This window comes from Eucalyptus grandis, chromosome 2 (genome assembly GCF_016545825.1).
Source record: "Eucalyptus grandis isolate ANBG69807.140 chromosome 2, ASM1654582v1, whole genome shotgun sequence".
Taxonomy (NCBI): Eukaryota; Viridiplantae; Streptophyta; class Magnoliopsida; order Myrtales; family Myrtaceae; genus Eucalyptus; species Eucalyptus grandis.
The window spans coordinates 3285839-3301040 of NC_052613.1; the positions used below are offsets into that span (position 1 = coordinate 3285839).

The 15202-nt window shown below is 42.1% G+C and overlaps 1 protein-coding gene across 3 annotated transcripts; it reads left to right on the forward strand.

Annotated features, from left to right (window-relative positions):
- The first annotated feature begins 2657 nt into the window (after positions 1-2657).
- Positions 2658-9491, forward strand: LOC104418109 (probable inactive poly [ADP-ribose] polymerase SRO5). 3 transcript variants are annotated; one of them, XM_039305965.1, is made up of 6 exons: positions 2658-2971; positions 3424-4034; positions 4443-4684; positions 4797-4933; positions 5042-5137; positions 9460-9491. In XM_039305965.1, the coding sequence occupies exons 2-6, from the start codon at positions 3460-3462 to the stop codon at positions 9472-9474; spliced, it is 1065 nt and encodes a 354-aa protein (XP_039161899.1). In that variant the 5' UTR covers positions 2658-2971; positions 3424-3459; the 3' UTR covers positions 9475-9491. The 3 variants fall into 3 exon arrangements, with proteins under 3 accessions (XP_039161899.1, XP_010027645.1, XP_010027653.1); XM_010029343.3 differs by lacking the exon at positions 9460-9491 and adding an exon at positions 5506-5855 and having other exon boundaries at positions 2660-2971; XM_010029351.3 differs by lacking the exons at positions 2658-2971; positions 9460-9491 and adding exons at positions 2990-3339; positions 5506-5855.
- Positions 9492-15202: the final 5711 nt, after the last annotated feature.

The following is a 15202-nucleotide window of genomic DNA, read 5'->3' on the forward strand; positions in this document are numbered from 1 at the left end:
CTATTGTCGCAACCGAAGATAATAGAGCCATTCTGACTCAGCTCGAGCTATGTCGGAATAAGCTCATAGGCAATAATTCACAATTAAGTCATTTCATACCTAAATTATCCGGTGCGCATAGTAAAGCACGATTCTAAGATAATAAAGAATTAATGAGAGATATAATTGGGTTATGAGAAAGGATTACTCCCAGAGGGTTGTGAAATCTCTTATTCCCCCGTTGCTCCTTACTTAACTTAATATTGCAATGGAAGATGACCGAGCCGTTTCGACTCAGCTCGAGCCGCGCCAGGACTTTCCTTGTGCTAAAAGCCTCATCTTTCTTGGGGCCAAAGGTTTGAACGAGCAAATTTATTGTCCTTCCCTTATAAGAATTTCGATTTTTCTTGCTAGAGAAGAAGAGGACAAGTTCAATTTTTACTTTGTGGACAGAATTCTTAATAGGAGGGTAAAAAGATAGAGATGCCATCTCGACTTTTGCTTTGCCTTGCCGAATCAAACAGCGGAGGCATAGTATATATACGCACGCAATACGTGAGTCCAAAGCGGAACCGGTATATTCATTGTCCTCAATTATTGAAAAATCGAAAGGGGAATATATACCAAATCGAATATTATTAATTGGAATTGCGTGAACGCATCGTATTGGCGGAAATAATTTTACAGGCGCATATTCCGTGAATTCGTGCTGCCGACCCACATGCTCAACTCACCCCAAAAAATCGCCCCAGCAAGACTTAATAAATAAGTAAAATAAATGAAATGCTAATACTACTAAAATGTCTAAACTTATCTACATATAACAAATTTGCTCCGAACAAAAAATCTCGAATAATTATATTTGTATACATTTATTCTCCGTTATTTTTTTGTGAGATTTACCGTCAAATTATTAAGTTAGATGAAATGTGGTAACTGACAAGTGTATTAATTTGAAATTTTATCTTTCGTTTATCACACACACATATATATATTATTTTGTAATTTTTTATGATACTAATTTTAATTTAACGGAAATGAATTAATGGTAAATTTATGACAAATATATAAATTTATCAAAAAATTGATTTAGATAAATTTATTATCTATGCACCAGATTAAAGAGTTTGTGGTAAAAAATTAATTTGGAGTGAATTGAGATATTTTGTGATATTAATTATAAATAAATATGTAAAATGAATGAAATGCGGTCAAATCTTGTCTCAATCTCATCCGTCCAGCGACCGCTGATCTGGGCCTACCAATCTCTTTTAGCCATTTTATTATAATTTTTTGATACATAATTTGTTTGAAGTTGGGCCTTTAATTTGATGATTTTACCAATGAATAACAAAAAATGCCGAAAAAAAGAGGGAAATTTTTTGAGAAAAGACCCTTACCCTTGTCCTTATCCTCTCGATCTGGAGAATTAATGATTTTTTTTTTTCCAAATTTCGAGAGGCAAAAACAGTGGGTGGAGAAACTGGCGGGTGCCAGTCTTTTCCCATCATCTTTTTTTGACATTGTTGGGGTCAGTCTTGTCGTTTGACACGACCCAGAACTCACTGGCTCGTTCCTGTGGTCGCTCGGTCCCGTCCCTTTCTCTATTTTCTTCTTCCGGATAACCTTGAATTTTTTTTTTTTAGTCGGGGGTCTAATGGACAATCTTAATTAAGGCGTCCTTAATCTGCAGATTTTTCCTCGATTTTAGTGCACTAATTATCCATAACCCCAAGCGGAAATTTTTCGGTCGGGTTGCTCCGGCACCCGCCGACAGAATTTCTATTATGAGCATTCATCATCTAATCCCCGTGCTTCAAGGCATGCTTATTTGCTTAACATATGTTGATTTTTTATTTTATTTTAGTGCACTGATTTTCCACAACCTCAAAACGGGAATTTTTCGCTCGGGGTCGCTCTAGCACCCGCCAACAGAATTTCTATGCAGGAAGGACCGACCCTCGAAAGGTTGGATTCATCTCGGGAATGAGCATTCATCGCCTGCTCCTCGTGCTTGAAGGCATGCTTATTCACCTAACATATGTTGATTTTTACAATTTTTAGTGTGCTAATTACCCATAAGGTGAAACGGGATCTCGTTAACTAATGCTTTCAGGGTATTTCGTCAATTATATCTAATAAAAAAATATTTTCATACTCAATATCCTTATTGTTATATCACATAAACATGATGATGCTTTTAAAATGTCAAAATTTTTATATCAAGATGTTCAACAAGTGTGAGCACGGAATTTCTTGCATAAATATTTTACCTTCCACCTTTCTTCCATGGATATAATACTAATTATTAATCAAATCTCGCTAGCTCATGCTTTCGGGTGTTTTGTTAATTATATCTAATAAAAAATATTTTCATTCTTAATATCCCGATCAGGGTATCACAAAAACAAGATGATAATTTTAAAATGATAAATCTCTTTTATATTAAGATGTTCACCAAGTGTGAGCACAGAATTCCTAGCATTGAAATAGATTATTATATTACTGTTGCAATTACTGCGTTGACCCAAAAACTAGAATGTTTTTCTAGTGATTTCTTATTTAGGCCGTGGGGCCGAAACGAAACGAGCGGCCGACTGAGAAAATACCACAGGCGCTTTCCCACAACACCGCCGAAGGTTGAAACAGCAAAGAGAGAAGCGTTACACTGTCACGTATAATTTGTGTGCGCGGGCGGGTGGCGTGGTGCGCGGGCAGGGGGAAGGCGGTTCCGTTGGTTTTCCATCCTTTAAAACTCCCCCATCCCTTCCTCTCTCCCAAGCCTCGAATCCGCTAATCCTCCTCCTTCTCCTTCCCCTTCCCCATCCTTCCAGCAAGAACCGACCCCACTGCTCTCACTCTCTAACCGTGTCCTTCAACCTCGCCACGCAGCGGTTCTACGCGGCAGCCGACGCCGACCCACCTCTGTTTCTGGAGAAATCTGTCTCGTTCCTTGTCGTGGGTCCTCGGAGGGTTTGTCCACCGAACTTGGGTAAGCTTTGCCTTCTTCTTGCTTGGAGGGGAGCCCTTTCTTGGAGCCAACGGGGTCCCCTTCCGTCTCCTCCTGAAGGTGCTCCGTAAAGCTTTGTAAAGATGCATGCTTTGTCTCGGATGTGCTCTGTAAAAGCTTTGTAAAGATGCATGCTTTGTCTTGCTGAGGACTAATTCTTCGACTTTCTCGTTCTGGGTCGGTGGCTCTCTCTCTCTCTGTTTTCCGTCTCGTTCGCTGCATTCGGCGACCACCGAGCCTCGAGAATCTCTCTCGTTTTGGTGCATTGGGTCGGCGGTTCGCGAGGCTCTGCCCTGCAAATTCGCCACCTTTCTCGATCTTCTCTTCAGCCCCGTGCCAAGTTTTCCGTGGTTTTTTTCCTTTTTTTTTGTTGTAGTTTTTCAGCAGTTTTGTGGAACTACTTTGTGAGTCGATTCGTTGTTGCTTTTGTTAAGGCGGTTTCTGCGGACGTTCCAGCTTTCGGTCAAAAGATGGCGGATCACGCGGATCAATGTCGGTCGCCGACTGTACACGCCGCCATTCCTGATGATGCAGTCGCGCCCGAATATAACCACCCGGCGATCGACCTCAACCGTCCTGAACAGAACGATCCGATGGACGATCGGGATTCAGATTCGTCCCTCTCCGACTGCGAGAGCGTCGTCTCCTCCGAGCAGCCGCCCGGCGCCGCTCTGTCGCCGTTCGTGGAATGCGGGCTGACGGAACTCGGCGAGGGAGACAGGGTGCACGGCCTCATCAAGGAGAGGTTCGTCTCGCGGCTCGGCGCGCTCGCGGCGCAGGTCGCCGTGGTGGGGATCCACCAGAACCGCTACGCCAGCGTCGCCGCGAAAGCGCGGGCCCAGGCGTTTCAAGTGTACTCGGAGGCGGTGCAGAAGAAAGGCGGCGGCGACACCGCCAACGTGAGGTACGCGTGGTACGCGACCTCGAAGGAGGAGGTGTCGAAGATCTTGTCCTATGGATTTGGCTACAGTGGGAAGCCTGAGAGCAACAATGGCTTGTATGGCTGTGGAATTTATTTTTCTCCTGATAGCCATCCGCTCGAAAGGTACCCGGAATTCCTCTCTTTTCCCCTTTTGATCGCGTAAATAATCGAGAGATACTGTCTGGAAAGCGGTATGAACATGAAGATATGTAAATTTAGCGCGTTAATATGTCGCCTTTTAAGGTCAGATTGCTTATGTCTAGTAGAACAGAGCATATTTCTTTTGGACTCTGTTTTAGTATGTTGTGCATGTGGTGATATTGGCAGCTTTATATCCGCCACTGTTAATTGCCCAAGTAATTGAGAATGTTTGGAAAGCAGTATGATCACGAAGATGCGTTGATTTAGCAGCTGTGATCGGTTAATTCTAGCAGAACGAGTGTGTTTTGCGAGCATGTTGTTTCTTTAATACATTGTGCTTGTGATGATATTGGCTTTAATAGTTTTTTTGCTCCTGTAATGCTTTGGCAGCGTTAAGTCCGCCCCTAGAGATGAAGACGGCCTAAGGCATCTGTTGCTTTGCCGGGTCATATTGGGTAAACCAGAGCTTGTTAGTCCTGGCTCGGAACAATCTCATCCAAGTTCGGAACAGTATGATTCAGGTGTTGACGACTTATCATCTCCGAGGAGATACATTGTTTGGAGCACCCACATGAACACTCACGTGTTGCCGGAGTATGTTGTCAGCTTTAGAGCCCCTTGTTGCTTGAGAGGTAATCAAATTTTGTTTCTCGTTCTCGATTTTGCATTGACCTGCGTTTTTGTGTTTGACTTTGTTTGTTCTATCAATTGGTCTGATAATTTGTGAAAATCTATATGCAATAGGTTTGTTGAGAACTCCGGAAAAGTCACGGAAACCAACTTCTCCTTGGATGCCGTTTCCGACTTTGATCTCGGAACTCTCTAAAATCTTACGTCCATCTGACGTCAGTTTGATCTCCAAGTATTATAAGGACCACAAAGTAAGGGCCGCATCAGCATTGTCATCACTTAGTTCTTCTCTGTTAAGCTTTGTTATGTGCTTACCTTTAATGTTGAAATTATCTTAAAGCACGATCATCATTTTCCAGGGTGGAAAGATTTCGAGGCATGTGCTGATACAGAAAGTCAGGCAAATAGCAGGGGATGGGTTGCTGACTAGAATCATCAAAAGTTTCAGAATTAAGGTGTGGATCTTGATCTCCTATAAAAAACCATAACTCAAAATCATGTCTCTGTCTTTGATCTCAAGTCATGGATAGAGAGAGCCTGGGTCGCATCAGAATATGATGACTCTTTCTGTTGCATCGAGTTGGGATTAAAAACCAGTATTGACCCGAGGATTATAAGTGCAGGATAATCATTCTTTACTGATTCATTGTTCTTTTTTAGTATGGCATTAGGTTATTGTCTTTGCTTTTTTCCGCTGTGTAAAATATGCTATCAATCTTCGCCTGCAAGTTTCTTTTTGATCAAGTAGATCTCCTCAAAGTTTTATTTATCAATTAATATATAAAGCCACGACAGATCTGTATAATTTATTCCCGTTCTACAGCAATTTGGGGCATGAAGCGGCTTGATGATGCGTGGGACCACGCGTGGACTTAATTGGGGTGCAAGGCGTGTAAGTAAGATCTGCTTTTTGCGGCGATGATGAGTTCACAAGATGTGGAGGCGACGGATATCAGACATTGACATGGTTACTAATAGTAGGATAGGAAAAATGACTTGTTCTGAGATTTGTATATCTGCTGATCTTTTGATGTTTTGGAATGTTTGTGCTTTGGTTATGGCCATCGGCTGAAGTTTTCTCCTGGTTCCTGTATCCCATGGCTGTTTTGTTTTCAATGGAGAACCGAGAAATTCCAGTGAAACCAAAGCGCTTCTTTTTTTGACATGTTAAGGGAATCCTGTATGATCCGCACAATTATGTCGGGAGTCAATTACATTTCCATTCGAATGACCTGTCACGAAACAACTACATCCTGAGACTTTTGTAGCAAGTCATGATAAAAATGGCGAAATGATGCTTCAGCTAGGCATGGTTGGCGAAACCTTTTATGGCTAGCCAGCTTTCGTTTCTTGAATTATGCATCTTTATTCGGTGTGATCCATCCTTGGTTTGTCCATTTCAGATTTCCTTTCTGGGCAAGTAGCTTAGTTATGGAGGTAGATGAGTCATGTGAATATGTTTGTAATTGGTAGTTGACCTTACCAAAGAGGTAGGCTAGTTTTCTGGCAAGATTGTGCTCTTTCTTATTTTTGTCATTTTTTGGAGTGTGGGGAACGTGCTGGCTTTGCCTTTATAGATGCAAAACTGCGACTAGAAGTTTTCCTCCTTGGAAAGGAAGCTGATGGTGCCTCTTCGGAGGTTCGGTTCATGCCAGAAGGTCTTTTGTCTTCTAGCGTTTTATTCTTTTTTATATTTTCGTGTCTTGTTTTTGGGGGGCGTGGGTCAATCGATTGAATTAAGAAAAGAAAGAAGAGGTCAGAGATATGGGAGAAGCACGAGCCCCTCTCGCCGTTTCCATAGAGGGTTTCTATCGGACTTGGACTTGGCTGCGTTCTTCGTGAATATGCCCGTTCAACCTTGGCGATCAAGCATTAATAATGTAATTGAGCGGCAGTCTTAGATGTCAAAGTTTGCAACTGAAATGGTATCATTCAGGGGAAGATCCACATGTATCTTGTTCTTGGAATAGGAACTCTGGCCTTTTCTATAATGTGTTTCGTTCTCTTCAGAATCCTGTTATTTCTCATCAGCTGTAGGAGTGCACAGATCCCCAGGGGAGAAGAGGACAAACAAAATAAAAAAAAGATGTTTGGAAACTAAGGGCGCGTTTGGTAACGTTTACGTTCAAAAATTGTTTTAGGGAATAGAAATAGAAAAAATTATTTCTGTTAGGGAACAATTTTTGACCAGAAAAGATGCGTTTGGTAAACTTGTTCCGGAAATAAAAAATGAGTAAAAACATGTTTGGTAAATATATATATATTTTTTACCTTTTTTTTTTTAAAATTTTTAAATTCTTTTTTATTTTTTTATTTTTTCCTTTTTTTTTTTTTTTTGGCCGGTCGCCGGCCGGTAGCCTTGCCCGGTCACGGCAAGGCTCGCGTGGTTGGGCGAGGCCAAGCTCGCCTAGCCACCGGCGAGGCTCGGCCTCGCCGGATGCGGGCGAGCCCGAGCTCGCCTAGCCAAGGCGAGGCCGAGCCTCGTTGGCCCTCGACGGCCGGTCGCCGGCCATGGCCGAGGCGCGACCAAGCCAAAGAAAAAGAAGAAAAAGAAGAGAGATAAGTGTTTATTCAAAAAGTGTTTCGAAACAAAAAATAATTTTTTGTTTCTCATTTCCGTTCTTTTGTTCCGGGAACAAAAAGATTTTGAACGAAAGTGCGCTCAAACGCGTTTCTGTTATTTTTTTTATTCCCGAAAATAAAAAAATAAAATTTTTGTTCATAAACAAAAGAAAAGAACATTACCATGCAGCCCCTAATTGTTCTGATGAAAGCCCTAAAAATATCAGTGGCTCAACGCCCCTTGAGTTGGAACCCTAGGAGGATCTACTACAGAGCATAACCCGTTTAGTATTAATGAAGATGGTGGTGTGTCAGGCTTGCATAATTGTTCTCTGAAAGAAATAGTAATGATTTCTAGTCTGAGGTTAAAGGGTAATGGTGCAGCTGTTGATGCTGTGGCAACGGATGATGAAGTTGGGAATGAGAATGAAACATGTGGTGAGTTTGCTGGTTCTTCTTTATTTCTCAACTCTACTGGTAAAGATTATTCCAAGCAAATGATTAAACATAAGAGGAAAACGGTCTTAATGGTAGCGCATGTCAAAGTTGCGAGGAAAATGAGGTTAGTCATTAACCACATGTTAAATGTTCTTATAGGTCAGAAGTTATAAGGGAAGGCGCTTGTGTTCCCTTATTTTGTAGGCGGAGAAATGATGAATGTGGATGTATGAGGTTTTTTAGAAGCGGCGATTGATTTAAACTTACTGTGCATGCTTTTACCACTTCAGCACTACTCTTTGACGCGCACAATCTGAGGTAAAAAACCTTCAGTCACATTAGGAAACTCGTAGGAGGAATTGTGAGTGTAATCCACGTAGGGAATTTATCCGTGATAATCCATTCTCAATTCCGCTAATTTCAATTAGAAAGGAAGGGCATCATCCGATGATTATGCGGAGGGTAAACCCTAGAAATCTCAAGAAATAACACACTAGCCCACTGTGTGTGAATTAAAACATAGGAGTGGTTTAGTGCTGCCCAGCAGTAGCTCAAGAAATCTCCTGCCATCACCCATCGGAGGGCTTCATGAGAATGAATTAAAAATGGAGTTGTGCATATGAACTCTGTGTTAGTATGTAGTGCATGTGATGATATTGGCCTTCAATAGTTTTTTTCTGTAATGCTTTGGCAGCATTAAGTCCGCCACTAGAGATGAAGACGGCCTAAGTTGCTTTGCTAGGTCACGTTGGAGAAATCGGAGCTTGTTTATCCTGGCTCAGAACAGTATGATTCTGGTGTTGACGACTTATTATCTCCGAGGAGATACATTATTTGGAGCACACACATGAACACTTATGTGCTGTCAGAGTATGTTGTTTGCTTCAGAGCCCCTTGTTGCTTGAGAGGTAATCAAATCTCTTTGTTGTTCCTGATTTTGCATTGACCCATGTTTGTTCGTTTGACTTCGTTTGTTCTATCAATTGGTTTAATAATTTGTGAAAATTAATATGTAATATAGGATTGTTGGGAACTCTGGAAAAGTCATGGAAATCGACTTCCCCTTGGTTGTCGTTCCTGATCACGATCTCTGAACTCTTGAAAATCTTACGTCCATTCGACGTCGGTTTGATCTCCAAGTATTATAAGGACAACCAAATAAGGGCCGCATCAGCATTGTCATCAGTTTGTCCTCGTCTTTCAAGCTTTGTTTTGTACTTACCTTTAATGTTGAAATTTACTCAAAAGCATGATCATCATTTTTCAGGGTGGAAAGATTTCAAGGCATGTGCTAATACAAAATGTCAGGCAAATAGCAGGGGATGGGTTGCTGACTAGAATCATCAAAAGTTTCAGAATTAAGGTGTGGATCTTGATCTCTTTAAAAAACCGTAATTTCAAATCATGTCTATGCCTTTGATCTCAAGTCATGTATAGAGAGAGCCTGGGTTGCAACAGAATATGATGATTGTTTCCATTGCGTCTAGATGGGATTAAAAACTGGTATTGACGCGAGGATTATAAGTGCAGGATAATCATTCTTAACTGATTCATTGTTCTTGGGTTTCTTCAGATGCATATACTTTTGTTTGGCATTAGTTAATAGCCTTTCGTTTTTTCTGCTATGTATTATATGCTATCGATCTTTGGCTGCGAGTTTCTTTTTGATCAAGTAGATCTCCTGCAAGTTTTTGTTTATCAAGTACATCTGTATGGCATAGGATACTTTACATAATAAAGCCACAACCGAACAGAATAATTTATTCCTGTTCTACAGCAATTTGGGGCGTGAAGCGCCTGATGATTGGGGGCCATGCATGGACTTGATTGGGGGTGAGAGGCATGTAAGTAAGATCTGTTTTTTTGTCTGTGGTGATGAGTTCACAGCACACAGCAGCACGAGAAAACGGTTCACAAGATGTGGAGGTCGATGTCTACTAATGGTAGGATAGGAAAAATGACCATCTGAGATTTGTATGATCTGCTGATCCTTTGATCTTTTGGAATGTTTGTGCTTGGTTATGGCCATCGGCTGTAGTTTTCTCCTGGTTCCTGTATCCCACGGCTGTTTGCATTCAATGGAGAACTGAGAAATTCTAGTGAAACCAAAGCGCTTCTTTTTTTTGACATGTTATGGGATTCCTGTATGATCTGTACCAATCATGTAGGTGATAATTACATCTCCATCGAATGACCCATCGCAACACAACCTGATCTGGGAAACTTTCTTGGCAAGTTTCGATAAAGATGGCGAAATAATGCTTCAGCTGGGCATGGTTGGCGAAACCTTTATGCCTAGCTTGCTTTCGTTTCTTGAATTATGCATCTTTATTCGGTGTGGGCCATGTTTCGTCCGTTTCAAATTTCCTTTTTGGGCAAGTAGCTTAGGTTATGGAGGTAGATGGGTCATGTGAATGTGTTTGTAATTGATAGTTGACCTTATCAAAGTGGTGGGCTGGTGTTTGGCAAGATTGTCTTTTTCTGTCGTTTTTTTTTTTGCGTGGGAAAGGTGCTGGCTTTGCCTTTATGGATGCAAAACTGCAACTAGGAGTTCTCCTCCTTGGAAAGGAAGCTCATGCTGCTTCTTGGAGGTTCGGCTCATGCCAGAAGGTCTTTTGTCTTCTAGCGTTTTATTCTTTTTTATTTGTTCGTGTCTTGTTTTTGTTGGGCGTGGGTCAAATTTCAGCCTAGTTTCAACCGATTGAATTCAAAAGATAAAAAAAGAGGTCAGAGATATGGAAGAAGCCCGAGCCCTCTCGCCGTTTCCGTAAAGGGTTTCTATTGGACTTGGACTTGGCTGCGTTCTTCGTGAGTATGCCCATCCAACCTTGCGGCTCAAGCATTAATAATGTAATTGAGCAACAGTCTTAGATGTCAAAGTTTGCAACTGAAATGGTATCATTCGGGGGAAGATTCACATGTATCTTGTTCTTGGAATAGGAACTTTCGCCTTTTCTGTAATGGGTTTCGTTCTCTTAAGAATCCTGTTCTTTCTTATCAGCTGCAGGGGTGCGCAAATCCCAGGGGGAAAAGAGGACAAATAAAATAAAAAAAGGATGTTTGGAAAGCTAATTCTGCTGATGAAAGACCTAAAAACATCAGTGGCTCAACGCCCCTTGAGTTGAAACCCTAGAAGGATCTACTACAGAGCATAACCTATTTAATATTAGTGAAGATAGTGGTGGGTCAGGCTTGCATAATTGTTCTCTGAAAGGAAATAGTAATGATTTCTAGTCTAAGGTGAAGGGGTGATGGTGCAGCTGAAGATGCCATGGCAACGGATGATGAAGTTGGGAATGAGAATGTAACCTGTAGTGTGGAGGACAAGAACTTGAGGGGAACTGTAGATGAAATATGTAGCGAATTTGCATTTAAGTTGGACATTCCGGTTAAAAGGGCCGGTGGGAATATTGAGATTGTGGATGGCATTGATGTTGCTGTGAGCGTTGTAGGACCAGCAGCTCAGGATGTCGAAGATGCAGGGCTAAGTTCAGGAATTCGTTGAAGATGCGATGGTTGGCAATCTAGAAAATTGCGATGCTGGTGGCAGGACGAAGGAGTTTTTGGCGAATGTTGAGGTTGGTGATAGAAATGCGAGCTCAAGTGGTAATAGGAGCGAGGAGCTTGGTAATGATGCAGTTGTCCTGGATGGAGGAATGGAAGTTGATGAAGCACCTGATCTGATAGGAGACAGTACCAGTATTTCGCTTTTGGGGAATTTTCCTGGACCGGCAAGTGGAGCGATTCGGGAGCATCATGTTGAAGGTGGCCATCGGTTGGGCATCAAAGAAGAGCAGGAAAGAATTACCGTATCAGGTGACGGATGGGATGGCAGACAAAATGGAAACTGTCAGCTGTGCTGTAGGCTTTGTTGTATGGGTGGAGACCAAAAGTCAAGCATGGAATCCAGTAAAGATTCTAGATTCTATAGATGCGCCGAAATATATGGAATTGGAACATTGGAAATCCACGAAAGCGATTGCAGGCTTGTTGGGTACTTGGGAACTGGTCATGTCTCTTGGTGCCTCCCGTCTCACTTGAAGTCTTTTCTTAGGAACTTTGGGCAGATGCTGGGACCAAAAAGTCCAGAAGCTCCATGAGTGCCGTCGAAAAGGCTGCCGATGAATTTGGCACCTGTGTGAGGCTCAAGCTCTTGTGCGCATCCTTTCTACCAGGGCATGAAGATGGGGGGTGTGAAGCCTGAAGTAGGGGCAAAGGCCTCTGGTTTAGCGGCACTCGGTGAAGTTTCAAGCAGTTTATTTGAAGCTGAGAAATCTCTCCATCATCTGTGCCTAGCATGTTTGAACTTACAGTCGTGATGAATTCGTCACCGTATGCCTATGCAACTTCTTCGTCAAATGACATACACTTAGGACTTAAAAGGGCATATACTTCTCAGGTGAAGATGGGTTAAAAATGAAAAAGAGGCGTGAGGCTTAGGGTTCTGCTAAGGAGCATGATGGCCATACAGTTAAAGATGGAGTGCCGAATACTTGGAATGTCAAAACTTGACACGGAAGACATTTAAATACCAAAAGTTACGAAAGTGACACATAAGTGTTACTTTTTTTTTTCCTTTTTTAAAATGAAAAACTTGACACGGAAGACATTTAAATATCAAAAGTCACGAAAGTGACACGTAAGTATTACTTTTACTTTTTCTTTTTTAAAATGAGACACTTGAGTGTCAAGTTCGGCAAGAGTAATCGAAAATTCTACGTTAACAATTTTTTAATAATATAACTCGTTTACGTGATACGTCAGAGAGTTAAGTCAGCAATAAAGAACCAAAATGACATCATTTTATTTTTTAAAAAGGAAAATAAGGAGGAGATAGAAGGCAAGGGCTGAGTCCTTGTGGCCGCCTTCTCGCCGACCTTGGAAGGGCCAGCCAAGGGAGGGGGAGGGTTGGCTAGGGTCAACGGCCCCCGGCACCTGTAATCTTAATCTTCTTCCTTTTTTAATTAGAAAAAAATATATAAATAAATTTAGTTTTAAATTAAATTAAATTAATATTTATATCAATTATTTAGCTATGTTAGTAAAATGATGTTTTTTTGCATTTGTCTAGCTATGTTATCGTGCAAAACAACTTCATTTGCATTTGTCTCGTCGGAAAATCAATACGTTAGCATTTTGGTTGGATTTTCTCGCCGTTGCACTTAATTGATATATTTTGCTTCGATTTTAGCACTTTAAGTGTCACTTTGGTAATTTTTGATACCTAAATATCCCCATTCCAAGTTTTGACACTCTATGTGTTCTTTTCCGGTTGAGGATGTTAGTGTTGGTAAACCTGCATCCTCTATCAAAAGAAGAGGTGGGAGGAAATGGTGACTAAATAACGAGAAGGGACTTGAATCCAAAGCAACAAAGAAGAGTAAGTACTTGTTGTATCCTTATGTTGACACCTAAATTTTGGCGATCTATTTAATCATTTATCGCATTAAAAATCAGGGATTGATTTTAACCCCTAATAATAATAATAAAATTACATAGCATATAATTTTAGGTGCATTTATTTTGCATTTGCATTGGACTAATGATTAAGTTGGATTTGGTAGTTCTGAACTTTAAATCGACATGTGACGAAGGGAATAAATTGGCCAAAATTCGTATTCTTGAGAAGATTTTATGGATTTATTTTTGTGAGATTTCAATTTAAAAATAAATACTGCGTTTGGAAAAACAAATATTATGTTTGTAAAAGAAATTTTCGTGGAAATCAACTTGGAAAAATTAAAACTCTAATTCATAGACTATAAATAAGTTGAAACGTGTATGATTTTAGGGGGCCACACATATTGATATATACGGCCACATAAAGGTTTTTTTTACGTCGAAGGATGCTTGGCCTTCGTTTTTGGGAAGAAAATAGCACAATTAAAAAAAGCTTTCTTTCGTGGGGGCAGCAGGGAAGTGCTGCAGAAAGTACAACAGCAAGAGGAAGACGTGAGAGGGACAGGTGAGAGAGAGAAAAGAGAAAAAATAAAAGGGATATGTTTAACAGAAGTCCTAAAACTTGTCCAAAAAGTGTAATTGAATCCTAAAATTTACAAAAAGTTCAATCAAGTCCTAAAATTTGTCAAGTTGGTTCAATTGGGTCCTAAAATTAACACCGTCAAGAAAGTTAACGGAAATTGCTGACGTGGCGCGACGTCATATTTTAAATAATTTTTTTATTTTTCAAATGGTTTTTTAAAATTATTTTTTATTCAAAATCTTTAAAAATTAGATTAAAAACTAAAAAGGAAAATCTAAATTTATTTTAAGAAGGAAAATCTAAATTTATTTAAAAAAACAAAACTATTAAAAAAAAAAAAAAAAAAAGGGCACCGGTAGACTTCGCCATTGCCCATCGCCGGAGGGCGGCGACGGTCGCCGGCCCCGGGCGGGGTGGCGGCCCTCCCGCCGAGTGAGGCCTTGCCGGCCCTCACGGGGGCCGGCGACCGTCGCCCGCCAAGCTCGCCGAGATCCGGGCGAGCCTCGCGGCCCGAGCAAGGGCCGACGAGGCCTCGCCGGGGCGGGCGATGGTCGCCGTCCTCGCCCGGGGGCCGAGCGATCGTCGCCCGCCCTGGGCGAGGCTCGTCGGCCCTCGCCGGCCTCGAGCGAGGGTCGACGAGGCCTCGCCGGGCGGGCGACGGTCGCCGTCCCTCGCCCGGGGCCGAGCGACCGTCGCCCGCCCGGGCGAGCCTTGCCCGGGCGGGCGACGGTCGCCGGCCTCGCCCGGGCCGGCGAGGGCCCCCCCCGCCCGCGACGACCGTCGCTCGGCGGCGATGGGCGGCGGCGGAGAAGAGCCCTGATTTTTTTAAAACAATTTTAAAAATAACTTTAATAACTTTTCTTTTTAATTTTTGATGAAAATAAGATAAAATGAATAAATCTAATTTTTTAGTTTTTAATTTTTTTAAATGAATAAAAAATCATTAAAAAATCTACGTGGAAAATAAAAATAATTTAAAATGACACGTCAGCATTTTTAATGGAAAAAGCTAACGGTGTTAACTTTATGACTCAATTGAACTAACCCGACAAGTTTTAGGACTTGATTGAACTTTTTATAAGTTTTAGGACTCAATTGCACTTTCTGAACAAGTTTTAGGACTTCTACTGAATACATCCAAAAAAAAGAAGAAGGGAAAAGCAGGAGTTGCTGTTCATCTTCTTCCTCACGCGAGTTCTTCCGCTGCTGTGACCGATCCTCTGTGCCGCTGGTTTCCTCGTGCCATCGCCGTTCCCCCGAGTCGGCCGCGCACCCGCCGCTGATGTAGCCACAGTCTCTGCCCGCGCCTGCATCGGTGTCCCCTGCTACTCGAGCCACCGACCACCACCGTGCCAACGCCACCCCCTCGCATTGCCAGCAACCTGCGAGCACCAGTGCTCGCCGATCCGCCTTTGCCGCGTCTCCATGAGCACCCGCGCCTCGCCGATCACCCTCCGCCCGGGCACCAACGCCACCTCCACTGGATGCTGCGCTTCTGCAATCTGCCCATCCTTGGTGCTTGTTGTTGACGCCAGTT